Raw genomic sequence first — 17,035 nt, 5'->3', positions numbered from 1 at the left:
TTGAAAACCATTTTTTTTTTTAATTTTCCACGCAAAATTAGTATTTCATTTCACAAAAACTTTATGTAAGAAAGAAAGAAGTAACAAGAGAATAGCTGTCGTAAAAATTTTATTGCCTTCAATGAAATTAATAAATTTAGGGTTTAGTTTGAATGTGGAATCTAGAAGCAGTAACTTGGGGCCTAAATAATATAATGGAAGAACTGTTTAGATTCATTCTACAACATCTTAAATAAATATAGTATAAATATTGATTTACTGACGTTAAAGCGCTTAATTCTCAACAAATTTGCTGGCAGAAGCGCTGAAAATTCTACGGCAGTTGTCATCCCACGTTTTTGTCTGCAATATAAAAATCTCTTTTAATAAGTGTTTCGTTTATGAATGAAGTTGACTACAACACTATCAAACGATGTAAGGAACTTGTAGCCGCCAGTAACAGCTGCTACCGCTTTTCTGCGCTGCTCTTCCAGCAGATACGATACATACATGCATATACTCGTTAAGATTCGGAGCGACAGTTGATGTTGGTCGACAATAAAATTTCATAATCTGTCCACAGTTGAGTGAGTTCGCTGTCACTGCGAATAATCTAATCACAGTCAAAAGAACACGCGAAGTACGGCAGAAAATGTACTTGCTCAACTCCAGCAGAAAATATTTAATGAAACACTTGTGCACATAAAGAGAAGGAGCAATTTCCCTTCGTTAAAACACAGGTGGCAAAATATATTTATGACATTGGTACATATGTATTTTTGAATATTTCACTTGATTTTTATGCAGTAGAGATGATAAAATATATTTAACGGATATTAAGGAAAAATATTTTCTAGGATTAGTATAACTAGGAACTACATACATATCTACCTCTCCCAGAGATTATAAGTTGTTTAACTACTAAACATTTCATGTCTATTATTTGAAGAATATTTGTCCACTTCAAGAAAATGTCAGACGTATTGATCAACAGAAACTGTCAGTAAAAAAGTCGGGAAACAATATATATATATAGTATACCAGGAAGCAAGAAGAAGCATTGACCCGATTTTATCCACAACGAAACACTGTTATTAAAAAGAAACACATACTGATATATATATGTTTAAAGTCAACCAGAAATTCGAAAATCTTATGTTAATTAAATGGGCGCTAAGAGAAGTATTGAACCGAACCAAGCCATTTTTAGCATTCAGACAAAGTAATAAGAGGAACGGATTTTCTCCGAATTTCTAACACATTCACAAATACTTTCGGAAAAAAGTCAGTTATATGCAGTGATTCGTTATTGAAAGTTTATTTTATGATATCGATGATTTTAGAAAGAGAGATGACATAATTTATTCCCAGTTTTGTATCGATAATATTGTCTCCAATATCTTATACAAGTATAGCGCAAAGGGACAAAAAATTTTTGTAAAATTATATGGTAAGTAGACATGGTTGCAGTCCGATTTCAATGATTTCTAAACTTTGATACAAGGATAAAAAAATAGTATTTTACGAACCATATTTCGTTTAAACTAGTCTTAGTCCCTGAGATGTAGGATAGAGAGTGGGCGTGACTGTCTTATAATTTCACCCATTTCTCGAATAGTATGAGGATATCTGAAATAAATTCTGCATCGACAAGTTTGATCTATATAGCACGTAAAATTTGAGCTTTATGAAAAGTTTAAGCACATAGATGCCACTACTGTATCCAATGAGCCAAATTATAATTTTGTGTCTTAATGTGGAGCTTACTAATAGTGGTTTATAAAAAAATAGGCCAGTGAATTTCGTTTCTTGGTAAAACAATATGCCTGAAGGGAATGCAAAGCAATAGCTTAAAAAGTGGATAGAAAGAAGGCCACAATAAAAAGTGATGTCAGTCAATATCGCGCAAGAAATTTTGTTCGGGGCCGTAAAATTTAATTAAGTGAGCTAGTTGCCATTAAATTATCGAGTATCTAGGCAAACCTGTGACTTTCAAAGAACAACCTAACACTTTTAAAAAATGCTCAAAAATAGTTTATGTTCCAGTTTAAAATTTGAACTAAATGAATTTCCAAACACCGTAGTCCGCCAGATTTGGCACCCGGCGACTACTTACAGCTTCCCAAACCCAAATGTGCAGGTCAAGATAGAAACTAAACTATATTTTGAAGATCTCGAAATGGAACATAATTGAACAGGTATCGAATTGTTGGCGGACCATTTTGACTATTGCATTACTTGCGATTGATATCATGACGAAAAATTAAGTCGTACTTTTATTTAAATAAATATTTCATCATTGTTGCGCTAAACATTTTTTAGTCCATGAAGTTTAGTTACGGGGTTAAAAAGGTTTACGGGTTTTAAAATACCGATTTTTTTATTATCTTGATAAATTCTACAACACCTCTAAAATATTAACCTAAATTTTCAAGTTGATCCGAATAACAGTTTCGGAGATACAGCCTTGAAAACTTGCGTCTATAAAAGAGTTTTTCTCGAAACTATATTTTTGAAATATTCATGATTTCTAGAGAGCACTCAACCAATCTTTGTGAAATTTTACACAATCTTTGAGATACAATTCTTAATTCTTTTTCGATTACAACTATTTGGTAAAAAAAAATGTCGCGTAATCTTTACTGAAATTTTAATTTTTTTGTAAAAGCATCAATTTTCACCTTTTTTCCCTTCGTCCACGTTCAAAGTTAAGGTTTAAACCAATATTCGTATGTTTTAACTTTATGATCCTGTAACTTTCTCTGCAAACCTGGACGAATCTTTTTTTAGAGAGCTCACCGGAAATGGCGTCGCAATGCTCATGTTTAGAATAGTTTTTTCCAAAAGTTTCAGATTTTTTTTGTTAATAGTATATGTTTATAACAATAAAAAACTGTAATAAAAAATTTTATTTTTTATATGAAATAAAAAAATTTTGAAATAAGGCTGTTTTCTAACCGAAGACACATTAGGGAATGCAGTGGGAGATATTTTCTTACGCCCTGAACAAGTCATATTAAGATTGCTATGAAGTTGGTAACGCACAGAAGGAAACGTAAAAGACCCTATAAAATATATTATTATAATATCGGGCAGAGTCGATCTAATCATGTTCGTGTGTATGTCTGTATGTAGTCCCTCAGTTCTTGAGATATCGATCTAAAATTTAGTACCCTAACTTTTCTCACCAAGAAGCTGACTTGTCGGAACCATCAATATCAAACGACTATAACATGTAGCTGCCGTAAAATATATCCAATCATAATAAAGTTCTTGTATGGAAATTTTTTTATTTAACAAATTACCTTCCCGAAAATTGGCATATATTATTACCTAAAGCATCGCTAAAATATCCGAAAAAAATTGTTCAGATCGAGCAAGCATAACAGATAGCTGCCATTCAAATGCCTACTCTATCTTTCCATAGTATGGTTTGAGTCATTGCTAAAAACCGTTTGAGCGAAAAATCCTTTTCGCTACACAGACAAGCAACCCGTTGTTTCATACCGAAAACCACGCTGATTTTAAAACTTTCTAATGACATACAAAACTCCATTAAAATCACTCAATACACACAAGTTGTGAGTGTTGCCCCTTCATTTTGTTCATTTCATTAGTTAAACTAGTATTAACCCACTCGTCGCTGGAAACTTTTTCATTATCGCCACCGAAGCCACCGTGGAGTTAACCAGCCAACAAGCTGCTGTCCACTTAATAACAATATAGCAGTTTCGCGACCAAGTTTTTGAGTGAATTTCAGTGTTTGCAGCGCAGAAATATTCGCCATCAATATGATTAATTCACTAATCAATTTTCATGCAATTACGAAAACTTTTCTTCTGCGCTTAAGTACACATTGCCAATAGTTTGTATAAGTACTTACATGACCAACGCTGTAGCAGACCCGTGCGACAAAATATCGACTTGACGGCTAAATATAATATTATGTGGTTACATAATGAATAAGGCTGCTAAAAAAACTAACTCAAGTGAAATGTTTTTAGTTCGTATTAAATAAAGCAATTAATTTTCGATAATTAGAAGCGAAACGATTTATTCGTGCTGGTGCGAAAATGCACTCAATGCTAAATAGTAGCGGGATAATACATTCGTCTATTTTATTTATACAAAAAAAAATAAAAAACAAAAAAAGAAAAAATGCTAATAGCCTTCACAGGTATATTTTTCATAGCACAAAAAGGGTATAGAAATATCTTTATTTTGATTTTGATAGACCAGTTTGTATGGCAACTATATGCTATAGTAGTTCGATCAGAACAAATTTTTCGGTGGTTGTACCTTTACCTTAAATAATAATCTATACCGAATTTCGAGCAGAGATCTCGTCAAATAAAAATGTTTTCCATACAGGGACTTCAAATTGATCGATCAGTTTGTATGGCAGCTCTACGCTATAGTGATCCCATCACAAATATTTCTTCGGACAATACAGCGTTGCTTAGGTCAGTAGTGCATGCCAAATTTTGTGGAGAATGCTCGTCAAATGGAAAAGTTTTCCATACAAACTCTCGATTCTGGTAAAAATATCTCACTAATTGACGGACTAGTTCACGTGTATGGCTACATCGGCTCAGCTCTTCAATCTGATAATTTATATTATATATATTCATACTATACATTTTATAAGGCAACCGACGTTTCCTTCTGGGTCCTACAAAGTGTGTGTCAAACCTAACATATTCTATTCAGTCTATAATGAGTGCTAGTGGACTAGTAAGTCACTTTTTAAACTAGAAATGGTTGTAATGGAAAGAGCGTAACACTAATTAAAGAGAAGAAGACAACTTACAGCTGCGCTGAAGTACAGAATCGAGCAGCAGTAGCAGGCGCGGGCACGGCTTAGAGCTTAAACTGTATCCAATGGCCCATACTTTCCCAATGAGAGCTGAGAGCGATTGTTGTTGCTTTTGTTGCCTACCAAGTTGAGGTATTATCAGTTATTTGGAATAATGGGAAAAGTTTTCGCAGCTGCTGAACTTGTTGACAACGAACACGAAGCGTGTTCATATAACAGCAACAAAAAGTGAGCCAACATTTGCACCAAAGTGAGCAGCATGTAAGGGAATCTGCTACGGCCAATCTATGACACTGGTCATAGTTTCAGCTTATATATATGTAAACAGGGTGCAGCCGTAGAACCGCTGATCTGCTTTAACTTCGTGCTAAATAATCGGTTAATAACATTTAAAAGCAGATTCGAAAAAGTAAGTAATTAAATCTCGGCAACTGAATTTCAACAACTGAACTTTACCCCTGAATTTAACGCCCTGCAAAAATTGAAGTCTCCATTCATGTAGTTAAACAGCCAACAATAATGAAAGGCGTTGAAGTCAAACAAAAGGTACACCCTGTAAAATACACTTTGTGCAATTTTCGCTAATAATTGCCAACCACTTCAGCAGCAACTTATCGCCCACTATCCCTACTTTGCACAGTATCCACTAGTTTGCAGTAGCTTCGATAGCTACCAGATGGTCTTACGTTTACAGCGCTCCTGGTCAACATTGGAACGGCGTCGACTTTATCGCCGAACCAATCAACACCCACAAGGAGGTGTCCACACAACCCTCACACATACACACGATCTTATGAACTCACCCACCCAATCGCTGGTCTACCTAGAAATCCGCAGAGTAGCAGCTCGGCCAACATTTATTTTATTTTAATTGAGCCATAACGGTTTGCTGTAAAGTGACAAAACTAAATGAAACTCAACTTCGCGACGACGAACATCACTAATGACAAATGCGCATTTTTTAGCGTCCAAGTTCTAAACTTCTGCCCTTTAGCAATTAATTTCGCTTGCTATATCTTAATTATATTTCTTATTAGTAAATTTCAAAGATAATATCGCTAATCGTTTACCGCATAATTGATGGTTATATTTCATCTTCTTCATTGTTTTTTTCTTATTTTAATTGCAGATTGAGGACGCTATGCTGATGTTCGATAAGCAGACCAATCGGCATCGAGGTAAGTACCGTACAGGTCGAACGAGGGACTCGAATATCAAGAATTCGGTGTTTCGGCTGGAATGTGTAAAAATCTTGCGATCAAATATTATTATGTATATTATTTTTATATAAGTCACCTCAGTCAGTGATGACCAGTCTTTTAAATCCTTTTCGAGGTTCCTTACTTGTTTAAAGAAAAAGCACAGAAATTTCAAATTTAATGGGAAACGTTTATTATCATTCGAAAGAACATTCTTTGACATTTATTTCTTGAAGATCATCTCTTTCAAATGTTGGCCGTTACTACATCTCAGATGATCCATCAGTTGAGTCCCATTTTCGATGACTCGTTCGAGCATTTCGACTAGTATCGTTTCGACTAGTGAATGACACGCATCATGTTCACGCGTATCACCACAGGAAAAGTCTATCATACGATATTGGTGTTGAATCGACCAGCCAAAAATGTGAAATTATCTGCTAACCGTACTATTCTCTCAATAAATCTATTGATTGAGGCCATATGTAAGAAGTGGCGCTGTCTTGGTGAAACGAAATGTCGAGCGGCATTTGCAAGATTTTAATTTAAGATCTCGACGTTGTTCAGGCGTAGATTACATTAATTCCCCCGTTTGTTATACCTAGAGATTCTCCTCTAAGGTAGAGTCATCACACTCCAATTCACAGAATTTTTAACGAAGTACAGTTGGAAGCAGTTATTGGAGCTCTTAATATGACCGGAGCAATCTCAACAATATCATCTACAGTCTGCGTGACAGTGTGGTGAAATGCACGGGCACTTCGGAAAGTAAATAGGAGCACCACGCAAGGTGGCGCCCTTCGCCTTTACTCAGAAGTTCAATGGTGAGCGACACTTTCAAGGAACTTGAAGAACGACGCTGACGAGTGGTTGTCATGCGTTATAGAGCTGGACCTGTAGACCTTCCGTGAGAGCTTCAAGTGCGACTACGATAATTTTCTGATCCAAAGTGAACCGTAAGAAGCCTCGGAACTACTACAAAGTCAATCTAGCCGCAATTGTATGTATTATGACTAGATACCGTCCAATCGGTACACACGCAGTACGTTTAAATATTTTGCCTGACGAACGCTCTTTGCTAAGATATGTCTAACAAAACTAATAGGGCTGTGCAAGCTGACTCTACTCCTGGATCTTCGAGCAGCAGATCTTAGTAGAGAAGGTATAATCTTATTTAACAATGTACAACTGCGCTGATTTCCCCTGGGTGAACAAATAAGCAAACATCAGCCTCGAAATCCAACGCAGAATAACTCTTTCCAACAGGTGCTAGTTCGGACGGATGCTATATGGTGCAGAAGCACGGACGATTGGCAACATCTGAGGAGTCGGAGCGAAAGATTCTATGGAAGATTTATGGTCCTTGCGCATTGACAACAGCGAATACCGCAGTCGAGATATACGATGACATTGACATAGTGCAGCGAATTAAGAGACAACGGCTACGCTGGCTAGGTCATGTCGTCCGAATGAATGAAAACACTCCAGCTCTGAAAGTATTCAACATAGTAGTTGGCGGATTCTCCAATTGAAGCCAAAAATTAAAATGAAGAACAACTGGTGCGCTCTTGTAAACTCGGCTAGACCGTGTAAGCGTTGTCTCATTTAAGTTTTGCAAACAAACCAACAATTAAACATCACGGTGAAGTTAATCATTCGATTTCTTTGAGATAAAGTAAAGAAAGCTTAACGACGGATTGACGGCACTTCGTTCATTTCATTAACGGTACATTTAATGCCACGAAAATCAGAAATGTATCAGATATCCAAAATGTGTTTTAGCGAAAGTTTCAAGTAACAGATTAAATACAATTTCAATGAAAAGAATTCCTTTAAAATTATAAATAAATATATATATTTATATATAAATGTTTGACCATTCATCGTCCGCATCCAAAGCACCGCACCGCAGTTGGGTTGATAAATGCGAATTTATGCCAGTGTGAGCTGCACGAATGAGGCAATTTAATCCACCGCCGTCCCATTCAGCGCCACCGCGAAGTCACAAACACACGCATTGCAAACACCATTTTCTTTTCATGCCTGTGTACTTTCTACACGCTCTGTTACCTTTTTAAGCCCACTTTAATTTGCACTCTTTGCAATTTTCTTTAGCACAGTTTGTAGCGCCGTTGGTGGCCAGCGCCTGGCGCTTGGAGCTTAGCGGAGGGTAGCGGAGGTAGCCGGTGTACGTAATGATGGGCTTGTGACCACGGTCAGGTGCTGAGTTTGTTAAATTTTTTAGACCACGTGTAAATAATTGCAAATCTCAACTTGGGAGTGTGCCAGCTGAGCTGCTTCCTAGGCGCTTTAATGATGGCCGCATTGGCTTATGTAAATAGTGAGAATGTATTTATGGGATGTGTGCAATTTTTAAATTTTAAGCTGACGGCAATGGCAGCTGCACTTTTCGACATTGTTGCTGCTTTGTATAATTTTTCTTTCTCAACCGCAAACAGTTAACTGCTGGATTTGCTTCTGTTGCTCTGGTAGATTTGAGTAAAAGACGCTTTTGTTTAAGTTGTGCCCATGATAAAGAAGGTCGTAGAAGGAGTATTTAGGAGAAGGCGAAATGTAAGAAGGACCCATCGCAAGGGGTATAATATATGTTCCGAAAAGTTAATAACAGCCAGAAGAAATCGTCGAAGATCCCAAAAAATATATATTTAAATCACCGGCAGGACGAGCTGAGTTAATTTAGCCATGTCCGTCGGTTTGGTTTGCATATACTGGAACCATTCGCTCAGTTTTTGCGATATCGCACGGAAATTTGCACTCATTCTCTTCGCCCCAAGATGGTCATTTGTCAGAACCATTGATAGCTGTCATACAAATTGTGCATTAACAAGTAAGATAGAGCTAAGTTCAACAACTTGCAAAATTCAATAATATATCTCACAGACCGATATTTTCGCAAAAACGTTCGCAACCGGAATTGCTGTCCTCCTATTGCGAATCCGGGGCTTTTGTGTTCCGATGTGGACAATTTTTGATCATCAGTTGGTAGATCTTGATTTGTATCTTGAAAAGCGAAAGAATAAAATGGAATTTAAAATTGTTTTCTATGAGAAGCAGGCATGGTTGTAGTCAAATTTCGCCCATTTTTGCACTGGGACATAAAAATGTTGGACAACTTCTAGATATTGATTTTGGTTGAAATCGGTCCCAAGATAAATGATTTCATCTACTCTCTTGGTTCTATTTTGATATAGGCTCCTATAAATTAATCTCAACTGGACCGAAGGACTTTGCGACCGCACAGCGGCTGGTCTGAAACCCAACTCCTATCCGTTTCCATTCCGCGGTTTTTAAGACTGAAGTACCTGTCCTAGCAAGCCCATCAGCGTAACAGTATCCTTCAATACAGCAGTGGTCAGGCACTCAAACTGGTCTAATCATAAAATAATAGCAGTCAGAATACCTAAGACTAGAGCTGATGGAAATTTCCAACGAAATTTCCCGTCAACCCTTCACGTGATCTTTGATCTTTCCTTAAAAACGCTCGCCCGTCCCTCACATGTTTTTTTTCAACTATCTTACAATAAAATCAAAGTGAACGAGTATTTTGGAGTGTCCAGAAGACAATCATCTACGTACCTCGATTCTTTAAGTCTGAGGACAGCTTTCGCCGCCATACACCTTCCGGCTATGTCCACCGGTGCTATATGCATTCATACCAAAGTTGATGTGATTCCTAGTGCAACCCAAGTGAAAATTCTATAGAACATTATGGTTTCATAGAAACAAGGTCATTGGTGAGATTCCTCACATTTCACATATGACTCCCTTACAGCAGTACAGCGCAAGCCATGTCTTCCTTGCTCTTTTCTCGATGTTGGGTTTCCACAAGAACTTCTGGGATGAGCCTTAAAATTAACGACGAATTAACAGATCTAACAGTACATATTCTCACCTGAGTATGTCAGCTTTACATATATAGCGTAGTTGGGTTAAGCTAGATTAGGTTAAAATATCGGTATGATAAAATACAGTAGGGACTTAGATAACTCAAAACGCCGGTCCGTTGTAATAACTTCTAAGTCTTGATTAAAGAAGCTTTCATAAATTCCCAAAACGCTGTGAGCCTGCTTGGCGCTGTGGGAAGGACAATTTTTTTTACATTTTTAACCAGTGGCATACTTTTCTTTACAACGCTTTTTCTATATGAAAATCTCTCTGAAATTTTATTCTCAACACAACTGATATATTTTTATTATTTTTTTACTGCACTTACCCGCTCTTTATTTCCCCTTTCTGCTCATAAACAAATCGCAAGAATAATGTTTTTCCGTTCCGCACAATTTATTTCAAATTAAATGCATACACTTCATGTAATTTCTGTACTTACCTGTTATCAAATTATATTCAAAATAAATTACTAAAACGTTCATAAATACTCAAAGATCGCCTTATGCCTATCTTTATGATTTCACATCGTGTGCTTCGCCTCCAAAGCGGATGCAAGCGAGATAAAGCAATAATTAAAATTGCGAGTTCCCCTTCTCCATAGAGAAACTCTAACTACTAGAGTAAAGAGTAAGAGAATTAAGGAACATGACTCGGAAATCGTGCGTAAGGATATTTTATTTTTTTATTAAGCGAAATGTTAGCTACGATTGCAAAGGGTGCCACATAAATGGTCTCCTTTTTATAACCGAGAATGCCACTATGAATTTACGTGCGTTGGAAGACAATGACAAATAAATTGTTTTCTTGTGAGATAGCTCTTACGGTCATTTTGATAAAATCACTTGACATAAACTCAATCTGTCAAGTATTTTATGGGTGAATTGATTAAAAATAATTATTATTCTGATCTGAGAATCATTTCAAAGTATGTTAGACATCATGGGAATATGTTTACTCAAAATGAGGCCGCTTTTTCCAAACATTAACACAATGAAAGTTGTAAATACAGTTTGAGTGCTCCAAATATTTTAACGGTATTTCGGACTACTGCTAAACTCGCAAAATGGCGTTAATCAAAAACGTGTGCCTGTAAAGTGTCTGTGATATAAGGAGGTAAACATGACAAAGTCGGCGATACCATATTGGCAGAATGTCAATTAACGCTGTGCGAGAGTTTTTAGATGTTTAGCAACGCAAAAAGCTCATGACCCATATTTTGTATGAAATATTGTACATGAGAAAAAAATATAATTTTATCGCCGTAAAAAGCGTTGGGTTCTGGGATACGCAAGGTGTTATCTACGTTGACTACTCGAAGTAGGGAAAATTTGTTATAAGACGCTACTATGCCAATTTATGAGGTTGAAAATCCATTTGGAAAAGAAAATTGCACACTTCCACTACGCATCAACAACTTACACATTACACATCCGGCAAAATTGGTGTTGTGAAGCATTCGCTCAGTTTTAGCTCTGTATGACTTCTATTTTTTTATTAGAAAAAAGAGGAAAGAGTGAGTTACCTGACCTGAATATGGAATGATGGAGCGGGGTTGGACAAACATCGAGCATTACTAAAAGTGTAAACTTCACTAAGAAGTTCAAGATTACTCTAAGGAGTAAGGCTGAATGGAACGTTGCCGCTGTCGAACCACTGCTTAGAGATAGTACATTCAAATGATATACCGACGGTTCAAAAACGTCAGCTCGAATTGGTCCAAGAGTCGCAGGACCCACGCACCATGCTTTCCATACCTATGAAAAGATTTCCGAGCATATTCCGAGCAGAGGTCTGTGCTATAAATCGGAGAGTACAGATAAACCTCCAATGCAACTATCGCAATGAACGTATATTTATACTAAGCGCCAGGAGTGAGTAGGGAGGGGTGTTGACAAGAATTCTAAGGCATGTGACATACCAATTTGATAATAGGCGGTACCACTCTGTAGTCGCATAATAAAGGCCCGTGGATCCATGTTTCCAAATAAGGGTCACATCACCTCAATAGCATCTAGCGGTATATTGGAATTCATCAATATGCTGGGGCTAAGTGAGTCAGTCGTCGTGAGTCTCGACCACTACAGCATACAGCTGCCCTACAAACTGAATGATCAAATCAAGTTCTTGAAAGGAAATTTGGAGAGATATCTTCACGAAATTTGGCACGGCTTAATGCATAAGTCAACAATTTAATCTGCGAAGAAACTGTTCATATCGGTTCACTATAACATATAGCTACCATACAAATACGATCAAAATCCAGTTCTTGTATGCAAACCTTTTTATTTTTTTTTTTTATTCGGTACAGCAGGAGTTAAAAAAGTGTCTTGTTTTTTCGTTATTTTCGTTGCCATTCACACATTCGATCATGTTAAAAAAAAATTAAATCATTTAAAAGTTGCCATTTTCGGTTTCCTCTGGTATTGTGTCATTTGAGTGATTTCGTGTACAAATTCACTTGCATATACATATACATGTGTATATTTATATGTATTGCAACGACCGAGTTTTAGTAGAATAAATTGAATTGACGCTGGAAAACAGCAGCAAACAGCCAGAAAGCCGCCCGTGATTTTGATCACATTTTATTATTGCATTTTTTGTTACCTTTATTGCTGTTGTGCTGCGGCACATGTGAAAGTTTTTGTCAACAACGCTGCCGTGCGACTGCTTGCTGCTGCAAATGTTTGCAGTTATTGTCAGCAGTTTCGCACATGTGTAAAAATTCCCGCAGGACATACAAAGGTACACGTATTTATATGTGACTGGCGATGGGTTATAGGATTGAGTGTGCCTATACATATATGTATATGAAAATGCGAGGTTGCTGTCTTTCACTGCATATATGTATATACATATGGGTGTGTTTGTATGCCTATGTATGGGAATGTGCAAGTCGTTTTGCGAACATTCAGCGGCAACTCATAACTGTCTTCCGTTCCAATCGGCGCACCGCTCTTCACTGGGATTCATTGCAGCGGAAAACAAAATTTTCAATTTTAATATTAAGTGTCCTTGACACCGCCGCACACAGCACATACACGCACACACACACGCACTCTGAAGTCGTTGTGCAAGTCTATATTTTTATACTGCTCAACAGCGCGCTGTCGTTACATATAGGAGGGGCAAACAGGAAGCGACAGGCTTGCATTTTCGACGTTCCACCTTCCACGCTTGCTGCGCTCACACCGCCGAGTTTCTCGTTTTTCGCGGAACGCAGCCATCTCCGGCTCAATTTAATATTTACTGCCTTCAAAAGTGTTTCTTTTTTTCTGTCCACATCATTGCTATTGTTCGTTGCATTGCTGTGCCGTTAAAAAGCCGAATGAATGAATCGGCTATAACTGTTACTTTGGGCGGTGTGGGTTGTGCGGCTGGCGCAGGGTTGCGCGAATTGCCTGAGGCACCATCTCATGATTTATGAATGAAATACTTAAGGTAAATCGTTTGCCGCGTATGCCTTCTCACACTCTCTCGCTCTCGCACTTTCTCGCCATTTCCTTTCTGCGTTTTTATACACTTTGATTATTAGCAATTGCCCACTTGCTCGTTAACTACTCATTCTAAGCTTGCTGCCATTTTGTGTATTACTACTGACACACTTCGATCGATAGTCTCCAATTATATAAAGAAACTAGTATCTATGTATGTGTTCTACGTGTGTTTCTGTGTATCTCTGCACTATAAATGTAAATAGAAGCAAAAGTGCTCTAGAATGGGTGCCCTTCCAGCAGAGTCACCGTGTAAATTACAACAATGAGCCCCATTTTTCTTAGACCTTTCGTCTTTCGCCTCTCGACTAGCTAGAAAGGTGTTGCCAGGTGTAGCCTATGCTAAAAAAAATCTAAATAAGGGAGCAAAACTTTTTATTCGCTCTCTCTCTTTCTCTTTCTACCACTAGTATTATCGACTTAAGCCTAGCTATAGACATCGTAGGAGCAGTTATGCACTGTTTGTGATAAAGAAAAGCAAAATATGCGTTTTATGTCATTTATATGTCACTGTATTGATTTTATTCTAAAAGTTTAGGGCAACTGAAAACGACCGGACCCATTCGGTCCTTTTTCGCCACTAAAAAATTAAAAAAAGAATTTGTTGAAAAGAGAAATCGTATCCAGGTACATAGTGTGTAGGTTGGTCGGCTGAAAAACATACTATAGATGTGACCTAGTGGTTGCTCGTCTAGGTATAAAACATCTAGTGAACTTTTCGTAATACCAGATGTTCGGAATATAAATGTAAATCTTACATTCGAAATTTTTTTTTTTTTTTTTTTTTTTATTTTTTTTTTTTTTTTTTTATTTTTTTTTTTTTTTTTTTTTTTTTTTTTTTTTTTTTGGCACATTTATGTCGCTATAATTTTATAATATTTACTAATATTAAATAGATATGTTCAATGTTAGGAATGTGGCAAGATATATAATATTCGAAGTTTTAGGGGAGTATTAGTCGGGTTCTTTTTTGGGGGAGTTTGAAAACAATGACTTCCGCATGATTATTCTGTCGTCACAGCAACGGTGTTGCAGGTCACTAAAAAATCTTTTCTTGGCAACCGGTTCTTCAGCACTTTCATTATATTTAGGTACCTCCTAAAATTTCCTTTCCTGGCTAACATCTGTATGGAATAACAATCCACCTCGTTGTTATTATTGTAGTGACAGGAAACATTATCGAGGCATAGTGCCAAGTTGACAGCCCTTAATGGATAAAAATACGGGTTCGTTTTTGTTACTAACACCCGACTGTCGTGGGAACGTCTTCAATCGTCATAATCCACCTCGTCATGCTGCCTGCTAGACCCCTCTTTTATAACAAAGCCGTCCATCTATCGTGACGTCCTAGCTCTGAATGAGCTTATCATCCTTCCGAGTTAACATTCTTTATTTCCTATCTTGTGTTTATACTTCTTTTCTTACTTAACGATCACATTTTCTTTATTTCAAATGCTAGTAAATCAATATAAATCTACGCCTGAACCTTTGAGTAGCTGTGCGAGACGTATTTCCAAAGACTTTACATTTTTTTCCGCAATTGCGTCCGCCAATAAATCTGCCCCTTTTCATTTTACAACCGTTTATGTTCTTAGCGTCTGTGTTATTGTCTTCTTATCTACTATAATCGGAATTCTTTCTTCGCAATACCAGCTCGGAATATTTGACCAATGACAATTTCGTGACTGAATTTGAGGATGTTGGTGAGAACAACTTTTGGTTTCCAACAAGACGACGCTACGTATCATACAGCCCACAAATAATTAACGTATAGAAGGAAACTTTTAAAGAAAGCATTATCTTCCGTCATGAACATGTGGCGTGACCTACACGACCATGCGATTTAACACCGTTGAACTATTTTTTATGAGGTTATGTAAAGTCGCTTGTCTACGAAGATAAGTCTAAAACTTTTAAAGCCTTAGAAGAGCATATTCGGCGCGCTGTTACTGACATTGAAAATGAATTGCTGCAAATAGTTATTGAATATTGAGTACGTTGACTGGAAATTCTTTGTAACCAAACGGGGTCACATAAAGCGTATAGACTAATATTCAAAATCGCATTTAATATAAACAGCTGCAACATGACAGGGCAAGAAGAATTTGAATAAAGACCAATGAAGAACTGAAGCTATAATACCCTTCAGAAACAAATACAGCTTATGCTCGATTTGTACAATTTATTTAGTTAATATATAGTTTCCTTGGATAATTATTAGTGGCAAATTTCGTGCTGATATCTCGTCTTATAACAAAATTTTCCATACAAGAACTAGATTTCTGACCACTAAATTGGTATGACAGGTATATGCTACAGTGGTTCAATACAAACAATTCCGGCAAAAGATAAGCTCCTTGGAGAGAAGAGAGCGTCAGTAAAAATTTCAGATCAATAGCTCAAAAACTGAGTGGCACTCTTCACATATTTGCACACAGCCAAACGGGCGGCTATAAAAATTTACTCAGCACGTTACGCCGATCATATATATTGTATTATATATATTTTTTATAAGGTCTCCCCCGTTTCGACCATGCAATTTAATACCGTTTCCTTCAAGTGTTACAGCCTGTTCAGGGTATAAAAAACCGTTGCACTCGCCGCAGTCACCAGCATGAAAGTAATTTGCAGAATTATGGCTGCTCGAGGAATTATTTATCGGTTTGTGCCTTTAACAAAGTTAATAAAGAAACGTCAGCGATGTCTTCAAATTACAGGTGCACACCATAAAGCAAAATAATTACACGATTGGCATTCGTGCGAATAAGTGCGAATGTCGATACACGAGAAAGCGGTGAATATGGCCTTTAACTATCATAATTTTTTGCCAAGAAAACGAAGCAAATAAATTAATAATACAAAGACAATTGCCACAAACTTGGGACCGTGTATGTGCGCTGACGTAATCAAAAGGGTGTACAATCTGCCTGATGTCTGTATGTATGCAGCTAATACATATTAATCGGAAATATGGTGTATATTTCCAGGTAACTATTGCAACGAAATGCCTTTTAATTTCCATATTAGGTCATGAGCATATATTCTTGCGCTCGTATTCCACCCATAAATAAAGCTATTAGAGGCAACTAAATTTCATCGATCGATAAGTTGCCTGCTAGTTGGCGTTAGTAACATTTGTATTTAATTACAGTAAAGTAAGATAAGCTCAGTCCTTCTTGTTTCGAATAAAAAAATATGGAATGCAAGAATGAAAACACATTCCAATAAAATTCTTCAATAAGTGTTTAAGGTTTAAGCGTTTTGAAAACGTTATAACGGTTGTTACCCTGTAACACCCACAAAAAACAGTCGGAGACATTACAAAATATAACGATTCTTCATTATATCCTGTAACATCCAGAAAGAAACGTCGCAGACTCTAAAAAAATATAACGGTTGTATATTATACCCTGTAGTACCCAGCGGGAAATGTCGAAAACCCTAAAAGCACAACCCGAAACAAACGTTGGAGACCCTAAAAAATATAATGTTTATGTACAGGATGGCTGATGAATTTTGCTACATTAAGAAACTCAAATTTTTTGTTTTTTTTTTTTTCAGTGTATGGAATTAATTTTTCTTTTATTCGTGTTAAAGCTCATTCAATTTTATTAAATATAGCTTAATTAGTTTAAAAA

The 17,035-nt window shown here is 36.8% G+C and overlaps 1 protein-coding gene across 12 annotated transcripts in view; it reads left to right on the top strand.

Annotated features, from left to right (window-relative positions):
* Positions 1-17,035, top strand: part of LOC108964976 (RNA-binding protein Musashi homolog Rbp6) — a 416,168-nt gene that overhangs the window by 350,428 nt on the left and 48,705 nt on the right. For all 12 annotated transcript variants that reach the window (XR_001993067.1, XM_018927145.1, XM_018927119.1 and 9 more), the window contains exon 8: positions 5,925-5,973. Coding sequence is in view for 11 of the 12 variants with exons in the window: in XM_018927145.1 (XP_018782690.1) it covers positions 5,925-5,973 (49 nt within the window). In the remaining variant the exon portion in view is untranslated. The remainder of the gene's footprint in view (positions 1-5,924; positions 5,974-17,035) is intronic.

Source organism: Bactrocera latifrons, unplaced genomic scaffold, assembly GCF_001853355.1.
Source record: "Bactrocera latifrons isolate USDA-ARS-PBARC rearing strain unplaced genomic scaffold, ASM185335v1 scaffold_1, whole genome shotgun sequence".
Classification (NCBI taxonomy): Eukaryota; Metazoa; Arthropoda; class Insecta; order Diptera; family Tephritidae; genus Bactrocera; species Bactrocera latifrons.
This window is presented reverse-complemented; position numbering and strand designations above follow the sequence as displayed.